The sequence below is a fragment of the Seriola dumerili genome, unplaced genomic scaffold (genome assembly GCF_002260705.1).
Source record: "Seriola dumerili isolate Sdu_G_001 unplaced genomic scaffold, Sdu_1.0 BDQW01000011.1, whole genome shotgun sequence".
Taxonomy (NCBI): domain Eukaryota; kingdom Metazoa; phylum Chordata; class Actinopteri; order Carangiformes; family Carangidae; genus Seriola; species Seriola dumerili.
Genome location: NW_019174266.1, coordinates 4011955 through 4037658, shown reverse-complemented (window position 1 = coordinate 4037658; position 25704 = coordinate 4011955). Strand labels below are relative to the sequence as shown.

The following is a 25704-nucleotide window of genomic DNA, read 5'->3' as shown; positions in this document are numbered from 1 at the left end:
CGGTCAGCCCCTGGCCCCGCCCTCCATACCCCCAGCCTCACGCCCTGTCCAACCACTGCTCACGGTTTAGTTGGGACTGTGCTTGTTCTGTGGTTGACTCTCATGCTTTGCCTCTTGATGTCTCTGCATGCTTGCCTGTCTCTGTGGTTATGCAGATTGCAAGCTGGAGTCGTGTGAGCTGTTTGGGATTTTTGGGACATTTATGCAGCTATAAGCAACTTTTATCCTTCCCCTCTGCAGTATCAGTTGCTTTTCCGCCCTTTAATCTGTAAACTCTGAGTCTGTAATTCAATTTTTTTTCTTTTGAAGGATCATAGATTCTTGGAACTTATGAAATATATCAAAGTAGAGCTGTAACTAATTATTAGTCCTTACATACAATAATTATCGTGTAATCTCTTATTTTCTCAACGAATTGTTTGGTTGGTAAAATGCAAGAAGATAAGTAAAAATCACAGTGACAGTTTTCCAGGGCCAAAGCTGACATCTTCAGATGTTTTGTTTTGTCTGACCAATAGTCCAAACCCAAAGATATTCTGTTTACAATCACAGTAAACTAAGTAAACTAGTGAATATTCCCATTTGAACAGATGGAATCAGGAAATTTCTAAGTCTCAAAAAATTCCTTCAATTAATCAATGATCAAAATAGATCTATTGTTTCATCGCTAATCCAAAATTTAATTGTTACTGGCAAATTAGATCTTTTTGTTTTTATAAAGAAACATGTCACTTTACTTCTGTGGTATTTTATAAATACAGTGCTTGAATCGTTTCTAATACAACAGACCACGGTTTCATTTTTAGGGTTTGAGGCCCTTTAGATATCTTGGCAGGAAATATAATGATCACAAAAGAAACAAACAATAATCAGTTAAACAAAACAACAAAGTACAAGTAATAAAGAAAATGAGTATTCACACTCACCGACATACTGCAGTGATCACAAAGCCGACATCTGGCACACAGCAGCAAAAAACTGAGATTCATTGTCCTTTTCGTCACACATAGTCTGGGTTGGGCTTCAAACCTCAGTATTGTTTTGAGTGCAGACTGAAAAGTGTCTGTAGAAACAAGTATCAAACATCCAGGTATCAAAAGCATTCGCCATGCATTCAGTCAGACTCATAGCCTGATCTAAATCAAGAAGTCTTTCTACTTTTAGACGGTATTCTGTTCAGGCAAAATTCTTGTACAACTGCTTGTGTTTAGACGACATTGAGAGGTTTTGTGCATTTGAAATAAGACAATAAAACTCAGGTATACGCACATCTATTGATGGTATACATCAGAAGTGAAATGGACACATACATAATCTGCACATTTCTCCTCACACTGTTCAAACATCAACATAATTGCATATAGTGTCATATTTGCAGTGGGTTGTGACATGAATATTTACATGCTTAAGCAACACAAACAGGTTGCCGTGGCGTCAAGATGTCTCGGCTAAAGATGAATGATTTTTTCCAGCTTTAAGCAGACAACATGTCATCACTAGCCGACACCTGTATTTCATACAGACATAGACTCTGGTATTAATCCACATTGCATTCAACTGCATTTGGAATCAGCTGCTGTGTTTGAGTTCAGTTTGAATGCCAGTTCAGTTTCCCTCCTTCCTGACCTTAACCAGCATGTGATTCCTGCTTGTTTGCTGTACACGTGGCGTACTCGCACCCAGTGCAGAAGAACACTGTAAAAACATCCTCTGTTGGGGTTTTCAACAGTCGAGGCAAGCTGTGGTTTGACGCTTTGTGATTGTGAACGGCTCTGGTGAAATGCGGCTTGGTTATGAAACTAACAGTGGATGAACTGATAACGTTTGCTGGACCTGAGCTGCAGTCTGGACGGCTTTGACCGCTGTGTGCTGCTGTTAGAGCTGCAGCCTGTGTGTGTTGGGTCTGACCAGAAAGGCAGACATTACGGTTTTTTTTTTTAGTTTATTTATTTATTTATTTATTTATTTTTTAGATCTGCTTGCTTTCGCAAATGGAGTCAGACTTTTCGGGATCCGTAGACTCGTTACAGTTTGATATGGTATCATGTTGTTTTGGCGTTCAGCATGGTTTTTGCAACTTGCCTGCGTGGAAACAAACCGTTGAGGCTGGCAGGAGTTGACAGCGGGTTAGGTCTCAATCAGAAACAGGAGCAGGATTTCAGAGCGCCGTGTTGAGGTGTAGTTTATGGGTGGCATTGGTGCGGTGGTGTCAGGTGTCAGCTGAAGTGGTTCTGCCTGCTCCTCTTCTGACTGCCTGGTCTAACTGAAGGCTGATGTGCCTGCGGGCATCATGTCTCTCCTCTGCCACAGGCTTTGAAGGCTGCTCCATGGTGCCCTCCATCTATCCTCTGGAAACGCTGCATAACTCGCTGTCACTAAAACAGGTCAACGAGTTCCTCACCGGAGTGTGCGAGAGTGCAGGGGACCCACATACCAGGACTACCAGAGGTCAGAAACAAACCCAGATTTCATGTTATTATTTATAAACATCACAAGCATCACCACTTGACTTGACCTGTGCTCTTTTTTTTTAATCCCTGCAGCTCTGTCAGCCATGTTTGACACACACAACCAGCCATCAGTGGACTCGTACATCCCTCAGAGAGTCCTCTCTTCTTCCATCTCTCTCAGATCTCGTTCTGACAGACCTCCTTGGTGTGAGTATCACAGCAGCTCCTCGTTCACACCAAGATTTGACGTTTCTAGGTTGGCCTCCCTCGGCTGTCTCAGTTTCAGAAGTCTGTGGGTTATTTATGGCAGACAAGTTGTCCATTACAGCCTGTTTTAAAATGACTTCACAGTTTAGTCTCTGGTCCTGCTGTCTGTCATCTGCAGAACCCAGAGAACCAACACACACACACACCACTTTTTTTTTGATTTTTGCAAATGAAACTTCATTAATTGATCCATCTTTGTGTCTTTTTTTTCTATTTAGTTCTATATTCTTATTTCCTCTCAAAGTGCTTCTATGGGTTTGTTTTCTGTCTCTGCAGACAGCAGCGGTCCATCCAGCACAGTGTCCAGTGCTGGGCCGTCTTCTCCCACCACAGCTGACACTTCCCCACGCTTCAGTTTCAGCGATAAGATCTCCCTCACCCCTCAGAGCAGTGAGGAAACTCACTCCTCTCAAAACATTTCCTCTCAGCCAGCGCCTGCCACTGGATCACAAATCCTCGACCTAGCTTGCCCTGCAGTTTTAAACCCAACTGAGGTCCCTCTGACTCCAAATAACTCACCAGAGGAAGATGATGTTACTGGTCACCAGCCAGATAATCCTGAACACATGCAGGAGGGGACAGAGGTGGCCTCTGCTGCTGTGGATCTTCCAATTTCAGATCCTGGCCTGAGGCCGCCCTGCTCTGCATTAGCTGAGCTCGCTCTGGGTCGGATGGAGGGTTACTGCCTCCCAGGCTCTCTGCCTGTGCTGCTGGAGCTCAGAGAGAGCAGCAGCGAGGCAGGCTCTAGCTCTCAGACGCCTCAGTCTCCAGAGGGACCTGACGAGTTCTTCGACACCCAGGAGTCCTTGGAGTTATGGATGGACAGTCCAGAAAGCCTCCCCCATCCTGAGACGCCTCTGGAGGTTGGAGCGACTCACACAGCAGAGCCATAGGGCATGGAAACTACAGAACAACAGCTCTGTCAGAAACTACTGTGGTTACACCTGTAACTTTACAGGCATCATCATCTTTGTTGTCAATCATGAGCAGTGAGGCATTGTACTGAGCTACAGCCAATCAGACCTCCCCTCTCCTCCAGCTTGATGACTGTGTGTTGAGTAATTACAGGCAGCTGATCCTCACACTAGGCCCTGTGTTGGAGAATCATATGATGATGCCATACGTGCTGTTTGTTGCCTTTGAAAAAGCACACTGGTGACACACCAGTGACACCGCTGAGCCTCCTCTGACAGTCCACTGGTTCAGTCCATCTATCTGTAAAGATGTAGGAAGCCACTTGTTGCAAGGTGAAGGGTTAATTGTTAAGTTTAAATTAAACAACTCTCTTGTTACTGTTGCTTATATGCTGTTGCACAAGCCCTTTCCTTAAAGCTGCATTAATCAATATTTGGCCACTATGGGGCAGGAAATCTCCAAAACAAACTAAGAGTTCCACAGCCCTGACATTTTACCAACTTATAAAGTAGTTAGCAGATTCTGGGCAACATTATCATCCTACTGGAGTGATAATTGTGTCCACCTGATGAATGTAAGTCCAATCTCCGCTCCCCACCAACTCCTGAGAAAAATATCTGCCATTTTAGCTGCTGCTGGATGTTTCACTAAATTCACCAGCTCGTTGCTAACATTGTCTGTCTACCATTTTGTGCCGGGCAGGTAGTGCACAGTGGATTTAACAGGGGTAGAGGAGAATATTGAGTCTTAACCAGACATGAAATGTGCTGTAAAACCAATAGAGCTAAAAGATGCTAAAAAAGCTACATAGATAGTTGGAGTTGCTGGTAATTCTGTTTGGGTTTTCACATGTTCAGTTTATTCATTAGAACCATAAAGATATTGATTAATGGGGCTTTAAATTGTGTTCTTTTCTGTCTCTCATCTTTCTTACCTTCAGCCCTTACTCTTGGTCAGCTGCAGTGCTGAAGTTTTAGCCTTTGTATTACCAATTTTCATATCATCTATCACAGTTAAGTGACGGGTATCAGGGCATGTTTCCTGGCGCTGGGGCGGCGACACCTTATCATTGCTATATGAGCAAAAGCTTTCCTGTTTTCCATGCTTGTTACAGGATACAGTGACGTATAGACCCGCCGCTTTTATGAGAAACGCAGGAAATGACTTGCAGCACACGACAGAAAAACTGACAGAAAATACAATCAGTAGCTCTTCTGTTCTTTATCATACGCCAGAGTCTATCTTTTGCTGAGCTTCTGTGGTGCTACATGTTCAGTACCTGCATTGGTGATTTAAGAAAACAAAAGCTGAATGAATGAATCTTCATTGCTGCCAGTAAAAAGTCTAAGTTTAAAATGTAAGTAATCTCCAGGTAAAACCGTGTGTGCACTGCTTACTGCCAAAGTCCTTAAGCCTCATTGAAGATTTAATATAATCAATAGGAAAAAATAGAGAGAAAATATTTATTTTGAAATTGCATCTTGAAAAGAAATGTCTGGTATTTTTAATAGCCACACATTAGATATTTAATTGTACCATAGCTAATGTATATTTTTTGTAAAATCACCTCATGATGTGGGAAAATTCTGAAAGCTAATCTCTCATTTTATCACTGAACAAACGGGAGGGGCATTTTACATTCAATGTGCTTTTATTGTGGCAAGCATTAATGTAGCAGGTGTGTTTGTGTCTGTACGGGGAGAGGGTGCACACATGCTTGAGAAGCAATTCAGGTAGATGAGTACACTGATGTGCAATTCTGTGTGTAATCAGTGGGATTTCATGTTACATTGCAATGTACTGTAGAGGTGCAAAACACAACTGTGAGTTGGTGAAACTCTGACCTGTTGTCCTGTCTGTGTGTACAGATAAAAAAATTACACCAGTCTGATTGTGTTCTGACTGATCACTGCTGGTTGTGTTGGGAAGTGTGCTCTGTTGCACCTGTAAACAAACCGACGAAGTGATGTCACAGTGTCCTGGAGGACACCTGTACATCACTGCTACAAGGTGAGATGCAGAACCACCAGAGGTCAGCAAAGACGAGATTTTCAGGGAATGGATACATGAATGGCACAGCTTAATTTACTCGTACTGCTCTTCCAGACTTGGGACTCCACTCTTAATGGATTGAATGGATCAAATTCAGATCATACATTTTACAGCTGTTCTATATGCTAAAGATTGTATATAAGGAAAGAGTGTATTTTTCAGCCAGTTTGTGTCACAGGGTCCGGCAGCACTTGGGAGGACTTGTGTGAGGTTACTCTTAAAGGAATAGTCCCAATGAAAACAATTCAAATCATGTTCTGTAGATTGTCCAACATAACAGAGACACATTACTGCGGGTTTTTTTTCTTTCAAAGTACAATTAACGAGATTCCATTAACCTCCATAGTTTGTGAGTGAAGGCAGATGTCTCAGAAATGGATCTCAAAACCTGGACAAATCAAACTGAAATCATTGTATATGATATGGCTCAATACCGCTGGAGCTGATAAAATGTTCTCTTGTAATTTAGGTGAACTGACCCTTTTGAAACCTGCTCAGAGATCCACCTTTTAATCATTGAGAGGATGAATCGTCTAATAGACTGGTTAGCAATCCAATAAAGACCGTGCAGCCGCTCTCTCCTGACTACTTTGTGAACTGAAATGCTCTCACATTTCATGTCTGATATCTCAGCCTGTCGGATAAAATGGCTTTGGTTAGACCCACAATGTGCTTTCTTCACACCTGTGCTGACTGTGTGTGAGCCCCACAGCTGTACCATGTATCACAAATATAGGGGGTTTTTTTTTTCCTGATGTTCTGGAGAAAAATGTCCATCTGGGGTGATCTGGTCTTTTAAGTTGTTGCTAAAAGAAAAATGAAAAACATGGCTGTGGGGGTACATCGGCTGGTAATCACTGCAGTAAAGGAAGTCAACAGGGATGTAATTCTCCCTGGTGATTCACAGATCTCAGCAGGTAAATTAATTCAGAAGTCAGGTAGATGTGTCCAGACACCTGGAGTCAGCAGTATCACAGTGTGTGTGCTGTCACTGTGAAGGTCAGTGCTGTGCAGTGAGAGTGATGTTCAAGCTGGGCCGAGAAGGGAAGGGTGAGATTTTATGAGTTTATGATGAATGGAAGATCTGAATGTGCACTGTGACCAGTAACTGCAGCTGTCAGATAAACGTAGTGGAGTAAAGAGTACAAATACTGCGGTACTGACCAATATATATCCGTACTGTAGCTGAGTATTACAAACTGTCAAATCCTGAAAATTGGTATCAAATTGTATGACAGATTTATAATGTTGTTTACTTGTTTAATTTGAAAAATCAGATTTTTTTAAATTATTTTTTTATTTTTTTATTATAGGGATAGGGCGGTGCATGTTAGTGCATGTGAGTCCTTCCTGTTAAACCATTGGTCCTCCCCACATTTACAAACACACAGGCACCGCCCACAGGTGAGATTCATGCAGCACACAGTTCATGAAGCCTTTCCCACTTCAGGTGAAAGCGACCTTCCAGGATTTCCTCCACTGAAGAAGCCACTTTTTTTCAGGCCTCCTTCAAAGAAAGAAATAAGACCAGAGCCGGCCGGTGCACCGTCAACACATCCATAAAGTTTTTCGAGTTTTTACCGGCTCTGTGTCTTTGCCAGCTCCCTCAGTGTCATTTGGCCAGCCATTTGCCCAGCTGCTAAAGAGCTCCAACTTCACTCACAACTGGTGTTTCTTCGCCTCCATGTGTAAGTAACTCAGTGCTACATAATGTTACATGTCTCTTTTCATTAGTGAACGGCAACAGAAAGCATGACACCGTTAGCTAACTTGCTGTTACGGATGCTATGAATGTGTTCGGCAAATGTTGCTATCGCTAGTTAGCTTAATGCTAGGCACTGCTGTGGAGCATATCACGCCAATGCTAGCATAGGTTAATGGCTGTTTCTGAATTCATTTTGTCGGCTCTGGTGTACACAGGGTAACTTTATTCAATTGTGCTTCTTGTAGTGAGTTTGATGGCCGCTTTCACTGGGCTATGAGGTTGTTATGAAACACCTTGCTGACTGAGAACTTGAAGGGAGGGGAAGCGTTTGTTTTGGTCTGAGATGCAGGTGGTCTAGTGCCACATCTAGTGTCAGTGACGATCGCTAACACGGTACCTTTTATTAAAAAAAAGTTTTTGTAGAATATGTCCATATTCCTTTAGTGATGACTTATCAACTATGTAGAGGTATTAATAATAATATAAATATTCTATTACTAGTGAAGGTCCTATATTCCTGTAGTTAAAGCACAAACTTTATCAGCAAACTGCTTAAAGTATCATAAGTCAAAATCACTCTGTCAGCAGGAGTTTATTATTTTATGAGTAGCATGTTAAAGTATCATTAGATAATTAATGCTGAGGCATTACTGTGTAAGAAGCATTTATACTACTTTATGTACTGTTGAGTAGTTAAATCTATAACAATGCACCATATTGCACAAGTTTAATGTAAACAAAATTTTATTTTACTTGATTTCTATGTCAGTGGAACTGTGGATGCATTAATGTTATCATTTCATTGCAGCTGATAAAAGTTGGGCTAATTGTAACTGCTTTATTGTGTTAATTTGAATTGGCAAAGTAACTAGTAGAATGACTAGAGGTATAAAGGAGCATAAAATCCACCTCTGAAGAAAAGGGAAACTGTCCCATGTGTTTTTCCTGCTGCACTCCTCCCTGATCATGTGACTCTGGAGGTGATGTCATTGCAGCATCCATTCAGCAGCTTCTCACAGAGGTGATTGTCCTGATTGTCAGCCCGCTTCTTCCTCCAGCACAGTATCAGCTTCACAAAGACCAAACAGTGTCCGGGCTTCTCAATCTGACAACAAAAACCTGGAGCTGATGCTCCACAAATCACTGCTGCCTCTGTTCGGCTTGTTTTGCATGACAAACGGCTCATGTCCGTCTGTGGATTCTCAGACTCTTAAAAAGGGGTTTGACACAATCGAGACAAAGCCCACACTGTTCCCATGTCTGGGTTCACCCCCAACTGGATTTCATCATCGTTACACTCTGAGGCTGTGAAGGAGGAAAACTGGTGTCTACGAAGCCTCAATTAGTGGTTCCCAACATGTGGTTCGGGACCCCCCAATGGGTGGGAAGATCAGTCTGTTGGGTCTTGAGATGATTCACAAGAAGAGAAGAGAAATAATTTCTTATATTTTTCTGATTTTATTTTTAATTTTATTTATTTATTTATTTTTAACCATGCTATCACACAGCACAGCTCTATGGCAACGTCAGCCTGTCACTCGGTCCACCACTTTGGTCTAGTCTGAAATATCTCAACAGCTTTGCCATTAAATTGTGTACAGACATTCATGGTTCCCAGAGGATAAATCCTACTGACCTTGGCACCATGAAGTTCACATTTGTGATTTTGAGTGAAATATCAAATACTGGTTGGACAGTAATGAAATTTTGGTCATCCACTGACTTCTATCTAGCGCCATCATCAGGTCGACATTTACATTTGTTCTGTACTCTGGTCTATGATCGCACACATGCAAATATCAAATGTCAACATGCTAAAGCTGCTAGTGGTGCTGTCGTATTGGTCTTGTTTTAGAAATGCTAGGTCAGGCCTCTAAATACTATTACAGTATGACATCACCCTTTGGTCAAACGGCACATAGACAGACAAACTGAGGAGGATTTTTCAAGTAGGTGTTGCATGACTACAAAGGGTTATAAACTAAAAAGGCTTGAAAGCAGTGACCTATATATTAAGCTAACAATTTGCAGCAGTTTTTAGAGGTACATACATGTGATGTAATGATATTACACAACAAGAAGAGGGAGACATTTTTCTTCAGTAAATGACATTTTTATTGGTCTTCACCACACTTCCCCTTTTAACAATAAACCTGTTTTCTATTTTACCTTTTTAAGCATTTAAAGAGAGATAAAGAGAATATTGCACTTAAAACAGGAGATGAAAGTAGAACCATGAAGCAGAAAGGAGGAAATAAAACGATCACAAGGCTTTCTTTACAGCACAGCACAGGCCAGGTTACATGTGCCTCTTCAGTACCAGACAGCTTAGCTTCTTGAATATACATCTTTTAAAATAGCATTTCTATGTTAAGTCAGTTTTTCTTCAGCTATTACAATACAGGAGAATTCAAAAGGTACACATGCACGTACAAGCAGGGCTCACTGGAAACCAACGGTCCTTATGATGATTTGTTTCACGGCAGACGAGTCTGAATGCCACAGATATTTTCTTTTTTCTTTTTCTTTTTTTTTTTTTTTTTGCACAATACGAAAATGCAGCAGCTATGTGTGTGATGTGTGTGTGTGTGAGTGAGTGAGTGTGTGTGTGTATATTAAGCTTTGTCTGGAAAAAAGTGTGAATAATAGGAAGTCCTCTACAGATAAAAATGTATTGACATGAGTGACCTGAGTCCCTCATGTCTGGCAGTCTGGGTTTTGTGAGTAGTGTTGATATTGTTATTATTAATAGCCTTTACAGTGATGTAGTATTTAATAGGAATGCAGATTACACTGTCATTGACTGAGTGGGCAGCACAGTGGGTTAACCCTGTTTCATCAAAGAAGCTGTTAATGTTAATGATCTTTTTAGTTAAGCAGGAATTAGGAACCTTTACTCAACATCAATCTCGCCTCAGTGTGGCAGATACTGTTACTTGTTCATCACACTGACAACATTGTAATCTGCAGACAGAAATCATAATGTTTGTCAAACGGTTTCCTGTCATCCAAGGAAAGAAACTGTGGTGGTTTAAATCCTCACACAAAGTTTTCTTCCCTGCACAGAGTTGGGATGTATTGCAGGCCAAAGTACGGTTGTTGCTGCGAGTGTGACAGATGAGTCAGATGTACCACATGATGCACGGTAACCAAGGCAACCAGGAGATCAAAGTCCTCTCCACGGAGAACGTAAAGGTAATCTGCATCTTCACATTCAAATCAGCTGGAGCCCCTGAGATTTGGGCTCCGCTCCCTGCAGCCCTCTGCTCTTCTTTAAAGAGCCATCGCCTTTATGTACGGGCATCTGTTGTACATTTATCTCTAGGTAAGTTGCGGAAATAAAATATACAGAGGAACATCTGGATTTTTATTGTGGATCATAAAATAGCAACCCGGGTGAGGTTTGTTGGTCCTGGAATTAGTTAGATAATTGGTTTTGTTCCTGGTTAAAAATCTATTAAATTACTGAAAACCTATCAAAATATAAAATCATCAATATCAAATTAAAATACATCTATGTGTAATATTAAGTTGATAAAGTGTTACTTAAAAACGTCCACTGATAGTAAAGAAAATTGCTGATTAAGTGACAGTTTAGAAACATGATGCACCAAGTTGAGGTGATTGTGGCTGAAAACAATTTTGCAAACTCATGACAAACTTTAAGTAAAAGAAACCAGAAAAAAATAATAGCACAGGTTTCAGCGCAAATACTGTAATTATAAATTTTGTGTTGCGAAATTTGAAAACTGCAAAAACTGCTTTAGGTCTCGCACACTGGTTACTTTGTGCTTCTATGACTGGCAGCTCCAGGAAATCTAAATCACAATGGCTGAAGTACTGAGTTGGTGTTTTTAAAAGTGCCATTTTACTCTCAATATGTACAACCCGGACCTTTTTTGTGCACTGATGTTCTCACCGACAAAAAAACCCTCACAACAACAGAGGAAACCAGCTCGACTGAACCTCTGCCACAGAGCCATGAATGTACCGCACACCAGCATACCTTAAATTTCTACAGCGAACACACATTTCTTTTCCCTTCCAGCACAGCAGGACAGAAAGGCACATGTGGGTGACAGTCTAACCACCAATCAAACCAGCCCACATCTTCTTACACCAGGCAAGCACAATCTCTCCTCGCAACCACATGTTTCTATTGTTGAAGTGGAATACATTCTTCGTTCTTTAGCACAGCTTTTGTATAAAGACCTTTTAGACACAACAACTGATATGAGGTTTGTCTCCTTTTTTTTTCTAATGAGTGTTGAACACAGAGTGCTGTTCTGTGTGTAAAGATAAAAACAGAATCTAAAGAGCAGGATGATGATTTTGTACTGGCGTTGCCGCCTCTGCCTAAATCTCTCCTAATGATCCCCTGCCACGATATGTTAACTTGAAATACATGGAAAAAATACATCAAAGACTACAGAAACAATTATAGAGAGAAACTTATTCATCAAATTCACTGTAAGAAATAACAGCCACTGAGAAATTCGTACTGTAACGATTGATTTTCACTTTGAGAGAACTGTAGAAATATCATATTTCACTACAATACAGATTTTTGAATATGGTCGTCCCTATTCCACAGCAAATATACTCAAAAGACATTGAAAGGACTGCTGGGATCTACTTAAACATTTTCTATCTCACTATGTCAGTAGGAGGCACAAAGTTCAACACTGGGACTGTCATTGTTTTAGAAGAGAGACAGAAAGGGGAACTATAGGGGAAGTAAAGTAAAACTGATCACAGTTAACGATTTTCTATCAGCATAATGTTCTTATGATCAGCTGTATTGTGAAAGGCTTCATGTCTGAGATCCCGTGGAAGAAAATCATTTTGTACTTTTGCTTTAAGGTGCGCCAACTTGTGCTTTGATTTAAGCCAATTAGAAGATGAGCAACCAAGCATCAGCTTTGAGACAGTTTCTTGCGTGACAATTTACAGAAACTGCTCGTTACCCGCTTTTTCTTTTTTTTTTTTCTTTTTTTTTTTAATACAACGGGCATGTTGTCTCAGCTAATAAACAAAGAAGTTATTGTTTGACGGGCTGGGAAAAAAACAAGTTAAAAGACAGAAAAACTGCGTTCTTCCTTTCATGTGACTGAATAATAATAATAATAATGTAGTGGAGGGACAAACAGTTGTCAGAAAACTACCTTTGTAATACAAATGGTGATAGCCACGACAAGCTTATAAATGAATAAAAATCTAGAAAAAATAGACAGTCATACAGATCTGTTTCTGTTCTCGGCCAAAACGATCACGCAAAGCAGGGACAGATTTGTATATCAGGCTATAGAGAGGAGCAATTAAAAACAGATCTACACCGGGGGAGGCCAGGAGGAGGGAGAAAGGAAACAAGGATCTTAAAACTCGATCTTGCAAGCTGGAAAAGACTCGTCCTGCATGACGACGGTGCTGCTGGAGGCCAGGACCATGATGTTGAGCTCCTGCTGCCTCTCGTGCGTCTGCTGGTACCAGTCGCGGGTCACTTCCGTGTCGTGGGTGGGGATCAGCGTCACCTGAAAGGAAGAGAAGAGATCAGGAAGTGTCACGGCTGACACAGCTGAGGGGAGAAGTGCAGGGACGTGACATGGGGGGGCGCACAGGTTAGACATTTGTGAAGCTGTTAAAGGATAGGAGATGAGGAGGAGAAACACAGCAGTCCAAGGCTTTGTCCAGGTGTTGGTAATCTTATAATGCACAGATATATTTTAGATTTAGTGAAATTTAACTATGTTTAGAAGTTTACATGTCTTTATGTCCTTGTGCTGTAGCAAAACCGCTAACTAATAAAGTGTCTTGGGCTGCTAGCTTAATAACTTAGCTTGCTCTGTCCTGATGGAGTTCTTAGTGTTTAGTGCCACTTTTGCCTCCACCTTTAAGAATATTAGCTATTCTGTCAACTGTGTGGTGTTAATGTTAACTGTTTGTTATGACTGTTATGAAATCTTAGTCATTACTTTTACTTCTAATTCATTTCTACTTTCTTTATTTTAGACAGCTTTTGAAACTCATACCATCTTCAGTAAGTTGCCTTAGACTGTTTATGTCTGTATTGTAGTCTGTTTATGTCTGTAAGAATGGTTTGAGCAACTCTTTCCTATACAGTACATGGAGCATGATTTGTAGGAAAAGTGATGAATTAGCTTGGCAAATCTTTGGGGCTGCATGTGTAAGAAAGTATTTTGTTTGATGGTATTTTGGAGCAGCAACTGGCAAAAAATTTAATTCCTTATGTGTGAACAATGAGACAAAGAAGGCACATAAAACATAACAACTTTTGACAACTTTTTCCACATTACAGGAGGCAATTTAAAACCGTGAGACACAGCATAAATAAGATTATTTTACAATACAAATTAACCTCTGATGAGGTTTAGTAGGTCTGGAAATGTTACCTGTAGGTTTGATCCCCACTGAGCTTTGCCATCCAACAGTGCATCAAGGACTCCTCGACTTGGTTCGCCACTTGCTGCATCATTCCCGCTTACCACGTAGTACGCGGAGCGAATGCGTTTGAAAAACTCTTGGTCCACGTTCTTGGCACTGCAGTGATTGGGAATGTAGGCCAAGTCCACATAAATAGGAAGGCCAGGAGCAGCTGCAGAGCCAGACTTCTGGGACCCTGAGAGGGGGAATGAAAACACATTGTCAGTTCATGCAAAAACATTTATCTTACAAAATCAACAAAAAGCTTTCATGATCCTCTTTTTAGTGAATTCTGCTCACCTGAGCTGCTCTTGACACCATTAGTCAAACCCTTGCCAGGGTTATAGCTTGACCGGGAGAGGTCATCATCTTTGGAGCCTTGTCCATCTGACAGACGAGACATACGTGAGCTCTTGTCTGCCTCCTTCTTCTTCAGCGAGGCACTGCGAGGAGACGCTGTCTGTTTGACAGGCATGGGAGACTTCTTGCGCCTAGCTGGGGATGCTGATTTGGTTTTCCCCGAGGCCTTCTTCAGGCCCTTTGCTTTTGGCTCTTTCTTAACTGAGCCATTATCCAAAGAGTCAGGATCCACCATGCAAACGTCTGGGCGTGGGGGGTGAGGGTAGGGGTCCATCATGGGAGCAGGAGGAGGGTCATGGCTCCTCCTGTTGGAGTGATGGCTGCCTCCTCCCGTGGCAGATAATTTATCAACAGGCATGTAATCTGCGTCCTCGTCTGAGTCCATGTTACCTTCACCAGTGACTGAAGGGTATTCCTCAGTGCCTGGAATCACATCAGAGTCTGACTGAGAGCCAAGAGACTCACTGACGGAGGTGGGTGGTGTGTCCTCTGTGGCCAGACCCAGCCCTGCCGACATGCCACCAGCTTGGTGCAAAGAGCTGCTATCTCTGCTGTGAGGGTGGTGATGATGAGGCTGTTTGTGAGCCCTTCTCTTGACTGACAGCTCATGGTCATCGCCTTCCTGCGATTGGTCACTTCTGCGTCCTTGCTCCTCATCATCCTCATCGCTGGATAGGTGCCGCATAGAGGGGTTGATGAAGGAAGGTGAGAGGTCCTCTTTGCGCTGTCTGTACTCAGAGGAAGAATATCCTGGAGAGGTGCGGCTGGTATAAGAGGAGGCGGCGCCCATGGGTGCATCACCAGCAAAATCCTGGTCACTGTCATCATCGTCATCCTGCCCTCCTCGGCTGCACTCTTCAGCGTAGAACGGTGAGCGGAAGGGCTGGTCGGTTGAAGAGAGTGAAAGTGGACGGGCAGGGTGCTCTGGCTCCATCTCACACTCCTCTTCAAATTCATCATCATGACGATAATGAGGAGGGGAGTCTCCAGGCACCATCCCCATCTGGGGCTTTGGTATCTCCCACTCATAGGAGCCCCTGTAACCTGCTGCTCCCTCCCTAGACTCTACCTTGGCCGGGCCTGAAGCTGCACCGCTGGCTGCTGCTCCAGTAGGGAGGGTGGAGCTTGTGCTGACCTCTATGGGTCCGTTGGCTGTATCTGGTTTGCTTGCCTGGAGAGGTGAGGGCATGTAGGAGCCAAGAACATCAGGGAGTATACCACCTGTCTTGTCAGTGGCAGCTGGAGCAACAGGCTTGTCAGAAAATAAGAGATTACCTGCCAGGCCACTGGAAGGAGATCTCCGTGTCATCTCGCGCATGTAAGCCTCCTCATCCTCTTCCTCACTGCTGTCAGTCTCCTCAAAATAATGCTTGCCTTCTATGTCTGGGCGTGGTGAGGAAGTGACACCAAACAGAGCAGCGCTGGCTGCCTCTTTGTCCTTGGAGAGTTCTGCTTGAGAGAACGGTCCTGCTAAGGCCCCAAACCCAACAGCTGTGTCGAGTTTGGATGCTTCAGACCATTCAGGCTTATAGAAACAGTCAGATTGAGGACCTTTGTCTGTAACTCCGGCTAATGAGGTTGTATGCTCCTTCTTGTCCTCAGCAAAGCCAGTGGATGAGAGTGAGGGGAAAGATTTGACCTCTTCGAATGGGCTGAGGGGTGAGAAGCGTGCTAAACTGGAGGTGGACTCAGCTGTGGTTGTAGTGGTGATTTGTTTTTCAGACACTTCCAGATAGTCATCTTTGGCACCAGCAGAGCTGGAGAAGGGAGAATCCATGACCAGCGAGTGTTCATCTTTGAAGGAGGAGTATTCAAAGAGAGGCTCGGCAGAGGCAGGCGTCTCCAGCTCCTCTCCAAACTGACGGCTGGTGGAGAGCGAGCCTGAGGTGGAGGAGGAGTAGCTATAGGCCGAAGAGGAGGAGTACCCAGGGGCAGCTGTGGTCGTGTACTGAAAGCTTGTGTCCAGTGACTTCTTACTTAGAAGATCTGGTGTCTTCTGTTTCTCAAAGTCCGGATCAGCTCTGTCATTCTGATAATAACTGTCTGCTGTTGATTTTATAGTGAAATCCTCTTTTCCTGTGTCTGTGGCCTCACTTGATAAAAATGAGTCTTTCTCACCACTTCCATACGAGTATTCAAACCCTGAGGAGTAGCCAGAGAAACCTGTAGCCCCTAAATCCATTGGCTTTCCACTGAAGGGTGAGGAGTCAACCTTAGCTTCGTCTTCAGCCTTTGTCGGTGAGCTGGAAATGCTTTCTTTCATAGTTGGCTTCCCTTGACTGTTAAAGCCATATCCAGCCATAGAAACCATAAATTCAGGCCTGTTTGAGCCAAATATTTCACTGATTGGACTTTTTACTTCCTTCTCAGACTTCTCTTTGGCACCTTTCTCCATATCAGAATCAATAGTACCTTCATCCTCCTCCTCCTCCTCCTCTTCATCATCCTCCTCCTCATCCTCATCAACTACTTCATCATCATCATAGTCCTCCTCATCCCTTGCTGTTAGTTTGCGCATATCGACCTCCAAACACGCTCCTTTCTCGCTGAAGCTTGTGGCAGCAGGTTTATCTACATCAAAAGCTGCTGTTGAAGAGTACGTCTGGGGCTTTGTACTGTCAGTCGCGCCTGTAAAAGAGAAAGAGTCTTTTTCTGATAAAGAAGTGGACAGTGCCTCAGGTCTATCAGTCACTGAAGGGAATCGGCTACCTGCGCTGTATTCAAGTGTCTCCTTTTCTTTGACCTCTTTTTCAAATGGGGGTGTGGCAGAAGTGCTTTTGGAGTCAAGCCATGACAAGGTGGAAGTCTCTTTCCCATAAGAGGCAGTAAATCCCTCTTTCTCTGACATCTTTTCTGTGGCTGTTCCTGGGGAGGGGGGCTCATGTTTCTGCAAATCCACTCCAGTCTTTGCGATGTCCTTCTCCGTCTTATCTAAGGACTCCTGACGATATGAATCAGAGTCCATTGAGCTTGTTTTGCTGTCATAAATGTCACCGTAAGAGAATGTTTTGCCATGCACATAGGGTGTGTCTTGTCTTATATACAAGGCCTTTTCTTTGCCCTCCTTCTCTGGGAAATTATAAAGACTGAAATGAACGCTTTTCTCGGGTTCTTTAGAAGAGACATCAGTTTTCTCAACGCTGTCATTTTTAAAGTCTACTTTGCTCTGATCTGTCGATAAGGGCGTAGTCTCTGTGCTGCTTGCAAAATCATCACCTTTTTTATCCTCATCGCCATCTTCATCTGAGGACATCACCTGAGGTTCTGGTTTCACCTCTGTGCTAAAAGACACCTGTGTCTTGTCTGATCCCTTGACTTCTGTTTCTGTCTTTGCGGATTTTGCTTCAAAGGTAAAGTCGTCATCCAAGAAGCAACCCTCTTTTGCCTCCATAAGTTTGGCCTTAACGGTAGGCTGTAAATCCTTTTTGGCATAATAGTCTTCTTCATCTTCATTGTCTTCTTCAGATTCCTCAGATGCTTCAGATGCTTCAGATGCTTCAAGTGCTGTCTTGTCAACTGGCAGTGCAATAAAAGAGGTACTGTCTGAAATAGTGACTGATTTTTCTGTTTTCTGGATGTCAGCTTTAACATTGGTCACTTCCTCATCTTTGTCTTCTGTCTTTAATTGTTTCTCTTCTGTTGGAGAGTAACCACTGCTTGTAGGCACAGACTGTGTGGGTGAGGCCAGTTTCATAGTGCTGTCATCTGGACTTACACATCTTTCCTCACTCTCTTGCCTGGAGTGGGACTCTAACCCAGGGGAGAAAGATGGAGGGGGTGAAACCGGCTTTATATCAGCACCGAACTTAAATCCCTCTGGGCTAAAGAGAGCCTGGTTTTCTTTGACAGCCTGTGTGGGAGAGTGCTGTATGGTAGAAAAGGGAGGAGGAGAAAAAGTGGCAGAGGGAGATTTCTCCTTTTCCTGGAGCATTTTGGAGGCTGCGTGTTCGTAGCCCTCTTGGAGTTTACCCAGAGGGATGTCAACGTTCGGGGTCTGATCCTCATCCTCGTCTTCCTCATCGTCTTCTTCTTCATGGACTGGTTTGGTCTTTGTATCACCCTCCATCTCAGGAATGTGTGGTTGGTACTCATCAGAGGAAGGAGACTTAAAACACTTGTCATCCTCCAGAGAGGAGGTGGGTGAGATGGTTCCTGCTGAGTGGAGATAATCCTTTCCATGTGCGGCCTCTGCACGCAAGGGGATACTGTTGATGGTGTCAAGCAGGAGAGAGTTCCTCCCAACTTCCTCAGTCTGAGGAGCTGTAACTGAGGTTATTGACTGGTCCTCAGCTACAGATGTGGCAAACGATGACAGTTTGTCATATTCTGTGATGGATGTTGCTGAGGAGATGTGCTCTTCCTCTGCAAGAGGAGCAGCTATGATGGCAGGGTAAGGTGCGAGCTCAGGCTCATGAACTCCCATGAATGCTTTGGGTTTGACATCTGCAACGTCAGACACAGTGGAGCTTTTCATTTCTTTGATACCATGCATGGAGTCAAAGGTGCCAGGGACGTCAGGAACAGAGATGTCATAGGTTCCTACATCATAGCGCAGCTGTGGGATCCTATCCTCTGTTTCCTCGTGGATTTCCTCATCAGAGATGGTCTGTTCGGTCTCGGAGTAACCAGGAATCGTCTCATCTTGGATGAAAGAGAACTGCTCTGAGGCAGAGGCTGCTACAGCTTGCCCAGATAGGGCTGCAGTTGATAAAGGTTTTTGTTCAGTTGGCTTGGTGTCCCACTCCTTTCCATTTTTTTCCTTTTTCATTTCCTCTGTTTTATATTTCAGGACCTCATCATCTTCTGTTCCTTCAAGTTCGGCTTTTTCAATTACATCACCCTCCTCCTCTGAGCTGTCACTCTTCTTTGATCTGTCTTTTATGTCATCCTTTACAGGGTATTTGTCATATTTCTCCATTTTCTCTTCTTCGTACTTCTTGTCAAAGCCATCACTTGCATCCTTTTTAGTGGCTGCAGCCTGCTCTATTGCGCCCTTGTCTTCATTGTCTACTTCCTGTTTGACAGGGGATTGGGGTGAAGCTGATTTTATCTCAGTGGCTGAGAATGTAACTTTTTCAGCGGGGGAAACCAAGGAAGAAACTTTAGTATCTGTATACACTGAATGCCCAGATATCACATCGTTCTGGATAGGTTCACTCTTGAATTTGGACAGCTCTTCTTGTTTTAGAGCCTCAAAGTCCTCAGTGAGGTCCTCAGGGGAAGATACAATAGACCTGTCGGCCAGAGCTGCTGCTGCGACCTCTTCAGAGATGTTCTTTGGAATTGGAATTTTCTCATTGGCTGCATCTTTGACTGCTTTAGTTTTGTCTGTTTTGGGCTTAGCCTGAGTCTTGGCCTTGTGCAGAGTTTTTCTCACTTCTGGGGTAAATGGTTTCAGGTCAGGTTTGGTGATTTTTCTCAGCTCGGGTTTAGTTGAGTCTTTCTTTTTATCGTCTTTAGCTTTACTTTCTTTTTTCTCTTCTTTTCTTATATTTTCATCTTTCTTTATTTTCTCTTTCTTAATTTCTTTCTTCTCTTTGTCTTTCTTTTCATCCATCTTGGATGCTTTGTCTTGCTTGGCAGTTTTTTCCTTGGATATTTTCTTTTTCTCTGTCTTTTCTGCCACAGGGGCCACCTCACTGTTTTTCTGTTGTTTGGTGGCTTTTAGACTTTCACTTTTGAGCTTTTTCTCCTCTTTCTTTTCAACTTTATTTTCTTTAGTAATCTCACTTTTGGACTCTTCCTCCTGCCCACCAGCTTCTTTCTTGGTTGTTTTAGAGTGTGGTTTGGGTGAAGATTTGAGACTCTCTTTGCTGTCAGTTCTTGATCTTATTTTAGTCTGTTTGATGATGGGAGGTGGTGCACCAGATGATATGTCTTTTTGGGTAGCCACTGGGTATCGCAGAAAGTCCAGGTGTTTCAGTTTCTCGAGGCCCTCGAAGATTTTATTCTGGGGTGCATTTCCAGGGAACAGCACCCTGACTATCTTTTCTGATGGACGGTGAGGAATCCAAACAATGAGAGCAGTAACTGATGTTAAATAGGGAACGGATATTTCTCCTTCTTTTCCATTGGGCATCATAATTCCTGTCTTGGCTTTGCTGTTTCCAGCCCATTTCTGCATTAGAAACTGCATCTCTTTGCTTTCTTTTACAGGGTTTAAGACATACATGTCTAACTTTCCCACTCCAAGTTTGTGGAACAGTGTGATAGGTTCAATGGTGTTGCTGACTACCCTGTGAAGAGGCTCTGGTGTGATACCAAGCTTGTTGAGGTACTGCAGTGTAAGAGATGCTTCTTCAATGCTTCGCTTCACTTTAAGAGTGGACTCCGGCGTCCGAAGCTTCTCTGGGACGTTGAAGAACACGATTCCGAGCTCAGGAGAGATCAGATTCTTCATCCAGTCACCATTGCTGCTGGAGCCAGATCCTTGGTTACGCTCCTCCTCCTGCTCAGCAATCTTTCTCTGGAACAACCCATTGATGCCAGGGAGGTTGTCTGCCCCAATATGTGTGAGCAGAACAGAGTCAATCCTGTCCAGGTGACGAACCAGCTTCCAAAAGCAGGACTTTCGGTCAGACCCTCCATCCACCAGGATGTTGAACCCATTGACGGCGAACAAAGCAGAGTCTCCCCTGCCTCCAGGGAAGATGTAGCAGCAAGGTTTGGACAGCTTCAGAAAACCTCCAGAGGTTGGGGGCTCCAGAAGGTCAAAGGATGATGGCACATCCACTGTCTCTGATACATACTCGGTGAACTCTGCGACTCCGTCCATGTCGGGGAGGTGGGGTTCGGGATTCAAACGGTATTCCAGAAGATTCTGGAGTGGCTGTTGCTCCTGGCTTTGGCCTAGGGAGCTCCAGCCCCCGTCTCCCTGACAGGAAACAGTAAGCCTGGACGGCTGCTCTGAAGAGGCCCTGGACAGGACTTCAATTACCTAGGAATGCAATAAAAGGGGAAAAAATGAAGTAGCAACCTAAAATAACTGTGCTTTGATCCATACACATGCACTGTAACAAAGTATTTGGAGAGAAAGTTTGTTCGGCTCACTTGAGGGTTGGAGATGATGTCGGAGAAATGTTGCCAGGTGAAGGCTCCACCTTGTAGTAGGATGTCACCTCCCTGCTCAGAGCTCTGGCCACTCAATATCAGCAACTTATTCCCAGCAAGGTCAGTGATCAGAGAGCGGATCTAGGTAGAGTAGAGAATAACAGTCAATAAAATTAATTCTTTATAATAATGAATCTTCCATAACTTATCAACATCAAAACCAATAAGTCAAATGACACAGTACAGGAAAGATGAAAAATCTTTTTGGATTGATCAAACGCATGTATCCAACACACATTGCGTTAAAATATTTATTTTGATTTGAGTGTTATTGAGTTTGAGAGCTGCTCAATTTGTCCTATAATTAATCTCATCTGGGCATCACTCATCCACCGAGTGATAATAACAGCTGGGAATAATGAACAGCAAAGAACGGAAAGAATTCAAATCATCGTAGATATTGCAACACAATGAGTACAAGATGAAAGCTGCTCATACACCAAATATAAAAATAACAGTCTAAAATTACCCCTAGGAGTGGAATAGTGTCTAGTGTCAATTTCTGTCCTAATGCAATCAGCGTGACTCAATACCCAAAGTAGATTGTCTGGAAAAAGCAAAATGTCCACTACTTTCCACCAGAAAAGGGGACAATGAAAACAGTAATGTCTCACACTGTGGGCCTTCAGCTGAAAGTGACAAATCACTAACAGCAGAGACATGGACTGCCCACTGGGGCTAAATGGTGAACAGCAGGTCGTGCTTTATTCTTCATGAGTGAAACCAAGTTCAACTCAGACTGAACACTTTGGCTTGAAACTCCATATCGTGATTTTAATAAAATATACAAAACATTTGCAAGTGTCCTGTAGCAGTCAGAGCATCTGGTCATCATCACTGTGGTTGTATTGTCTGAGTGTGACTCACCTCTGAAGCAACAGTCTCCTCTGATGGGTTCACCAACACCACTGTCTCGAGGACATCACTCTGATACTGGAGAATTCGTTGGCCTTCGGGAAACAGAGACAAAAAAAACAAAACCATATAACTACACCAAAGCCACGTAAGGCAGACGACGATACACTTTTGGGCCCACACCCATGTTTACAAGCTAGACGACCTGTTCAGAAATCATGCCACATTTTGATGTGTGGAGGGAATCGTGAGCTGTGAAGAATTTCGCCAAAGGGAAAGTGACTAAAGCCAAACACTCAGCACTCTCCATGTAAAATAACTCCTGGAATCCTTTAAACCAGCACCTCAGTTATTGCAAACTCACGCTGCACAGGAAAATATTGTTCAGTCCTACAGATCTTATTTTAAATTCTAGTGGAAATCCCAAAGTTTAAATATACCAAAATATGCCAGGCTGAATTTTGAGAAAAATATATTATATATATCTGTGTAAACATCATAAAACTTTAATGACAAGCTAGAACAAACTGATACAGAACTGATACAATACTGTGAGATACGCAGGAATAAATGAGATTTTCTTAAAACCACTGAAAGGAAGACAGACATCTGTGAGGCTGTACCTAAGCACAGCGCTGATTTGAGTTAAATGCTAGTTGCAGCGTGCTAAAATTCTCACAGTTATCATACTAACATTTTAGCAGGTAACGTTTACAAAGTTCACCATCGTAGATTAATGTATTAGTATGCTAAAATCTGCTAATTAGCAGTAAACACAAAGTGCAGCTGAGGCTGATGGGAATGTGATTTGTTCTGCAGGTATCTAGTCAAAAACCAAAGTACTGGACAAATATTTTTGGCCCGATGATGTTGCTGGATGAAAGATTAAGTGATCAGTTTTTTAGTTCATCCTGTGGGGAGAATTAATTCAATATTGGTCGAAATATTTCTGTCTCAATGAAAAACTGTATGTGAAGAAAAGATGTTAAAATATGTTATCAAGCTACAAAAGATTGGTTTGACCTTTGGACACATCCTCCTGATAAACTGCTTGTAATGCTGCTGCTGTATAGGACAGAACATTTTCCAGTAATGAAAAGATATCTGGCAGAACTCTAAAGCAGGAAGGCTGTAACCTGGGCTGTTACTTGATAAATTAAATTAGAAGAACTATGTTTCCTTGTATAAAAATACTGTATGACCAGGGTCAGCTACCGATAATGCAATGCCCTGTGCATGCACGTATGGCTGTGCATAAGCATCCTCAACCCCGCCCAGCTTCTCTTTTGCTCAGGACCTTTCCCTCTTTTTTAAGAGGGGGCTTTCCCCCCCCCCCCCCCCCAGTGAGTTTAATCCTGCAAATATGCTCTTTTCAAATAATCACAACAATAGTGGGGGAAAAAAAATCCCTCAACCACAAGCCTCATTGGCTGTTGCTATGGGGACGGCTCTCTAGCTGTTTTTGCTGCTAGCCGAGTTACACTGACCCAGTCTTGGGCTGAGGGAGACGCATTGCAGCATTTCTGCGAGAGGGAGGGGAGGCTCATGCTGCATGACAGTATGCACGCAGCATCACACAGTACAAGAGGTGAAGGCGAGTGGCAAAGGACCAGCAGCAGCAGCATTATAAGCATGCAGCCGCTTCATCAGGGGATGCTATATTTAGCTTGGAAGATGTTGGCTCTTCCTCCACCTCAGAAATGCGAAGGAGCTGTCACAGGGTCGTTATCTCTCCTTTCCCTGCAAAAGCATAGAGGCAAGGGCAAGGAGGGGTGAGGAATAAATTAAGTGCTTCGAGAGAAGATGACATGCCTTAGTATCTAGGGGTTACATGTTAGGTCACAAAACCTTACATTCATAAACAAGGCTCACATACACAAGACACTGGCAACGATGTCACTTCACAATATAACAGTTTTGTCAGCATCTGAGGGAACGTACCAGCCAATGAGTCAGAACCATGAGCCACTCTGTGCAAACTAACAAGCCAACATTAGAGCAGTAGCATGTGTAATGAGTAAAAACACTGTGGGCCAGTTTGTATATGCTGCTCTTTCACTGTCACATTCTCCTCTGAAGAAGGATAAAATCTGAATTTGCTCAGCTGCTCATCCAACAAGTAGAGTGGAACCGATGGATGCGCTTCTTTTCAACCCAGGAGACTGTTTGAATGTAAAAATAACAACACCAGAGCAGAGGTGTTTACTCTGTGCAGCATCAACACTGTATTTTGAATGGATTAGTTTAATGCTGAGAGAGAAAAAACCAAACAAGGCCAGTATTGGCACTTTGTTTCTCTTACGTCCTTTTCAGTATGTTAAATAACATTGGAAGCTCATTAATTAATTGATATATGAATTCTTGGAAGATATTTTCTCATGTTTTACTGTATGTGGGTGAAAATGACCAGTGGATGGTGCATTTCTCCTGCCAACTCCATCAACACATAACTGGTGAATTTCGTGTTTTTCCTCCAATCAACAGAGAGTTTATATGCCAGCTGATTGGCTCTCAGTAACTGTAAACAATTTGAACACAGTTTTCAGGGGTGTGCCCCAATTAATTGATCAATACACAGTGTTTTTAACTGACGTTTTGTTGACAGCTATACAACTACATAGTTCTTACAATTTAAAGCGATGGTTTACAACCCATGGATCAGGACCCTTCAATAGGTTGTAAATGAATTTGAATTGATTATTAGTACAGATAATTTATATAACGCTTAACAAATTTGTTTCTATTTTTTTCCCCTGTGAACTTCTGGATAGTTCTACTGTCTCAGGCCGCTAACAGTGTCTTCCATCAGAGAATCTAAGATAAGGGGGGGGGGGTTATTCCTATATAAAACTGCTACAGCTCATTGGCATGCGCACCTTTAACGAGTTTAGCAATATGACTAACTAGCTAACTGAGATGTTTAATTCACTGAAGTGCATTTTCCAAAAGCAGACATTTTTGTCTGGTTATTTTGTACCTCAGCGGCATGGAAGCAGATTTTACTGATCCACAATATAGAATTAAATACACCAGGACAGAGCATTTTATCCGTCTCCTACCTCTAGCACAAGACAAAAGTTCACTGATGGAGATTTCTTCATTTTAAAGCCCTAAACACTAATTTAAGCAAGGTTTCAATCGGTATGTTGTTTTATATGGTACATTTGATTTTCTTGATGTCCTATAATTAATCTCATCTGGGCATCACTCATCACCGAGTGATAATAACAGCTGGGAATAATGAACAGCAAAGAACGGAAAGAATTCAAATCATCGTAGATATTGCAACACAATGAGTACAAGATGAAAGCTGCTCATACACCAAATATAAAAATAACAGTCTAAAATTACCCCTAGGAGTGGAATAGTGTCTAGTGTCAATTTCTGTCCTAATGCAATCAGCGTGACTCAATACCCAAAGTAGATTGTCTGGAAAAACAAAATGTCCACTACTTTCCACCAGAAAAGGGGACAATGAAAACAGTAATGTCTCACACTGTGGGCCTTCAGCTGAAAGTGACAAATCACTAACAGCAGAAGACATGGACT

General features: G+C 42.7%; 2 protein-coding genes across 4 annotated transcripts in view; one reads left to right on the top strand and one right to left on the bottom strand.

Moving 5' to 3' along the window:
- The window catches only part of ppip5k1 (diphosphoinositol pentakisphosphate kinase 1), a 31051-nt gene extending 25764 nt beyond the window's left edge, over nt 1-5287 (top strand). For all 3 annotated transcript variants that reach the window (XM_022749807.1, XM_022749797.1, XM_022749788.1), the window contains 3 exons: nt 2311-2448; nt 2544-2657; nt 2994-5287. In XM_022749807.1, coding sequence (XP_022605528.1) covers nt 2311-2448; nt 2544-2657; nt 2994-3610 — 869 coding nt within the window. In that variant the 3' untranslated portion in view covers nt 3611-5287. The remainder of the gene's footprint in view (nt 1-2310; nt 2449-2543; nt 2658-2993) is intronic.
- Nucleotides 5288-11637: 6350 nt separating this feature from the next.
- map1a (microtubule associated protein 1A) lies at nt 11638-22247 on the bottom strand. The gene is made up of 5 exons (XM_022747605.1): nt 22168-22247; nt 21241-21381; nt 14131-21127; nt 13800-14026; nt 11638-12920 (listed from the first exon to the last, which is right to left on the bottom strand). Exons 3-5 carry the CDS (start codon nt 20963-20965, stop codon nt 12765-12767), a joined length of 7218 nt encoding a protein of 2405 aa, XP_022603326.1. The 5' UTR covers nt 20966-21127; nt 21241-21381; nt 22168-22247; the 3' UTR covers nt 11638-12764.
- Between the last annotated feature and the right edge of the window lie 3457 nt (nt 22248-25704).

Bases quoted from the DNA above. Each gene is read 5' to 3' on its own strand.
- map1a (XM_022747605.1), bottom strand. From the start codon at position 20,965: ATGGACGGAGTCGCAGAGTTCACCGAGTATGTATCAGAGACAGTGGAT. The intron at 14,027-14,130 runs GTGAGCAGAATT...TCCCCCTCTCAG, and splicing joins TGGTGTCAAGAGCAGCTCAG to GGTCCCAGAAGTCTGGCTCT. The intron at 12,921-13,799 runs GTAACATTTCCA...TCTTCCTTTCAG, and splicing joins AGTGGGGATCAAACCTACAG to GTGACGCTGATCCCCACCCA.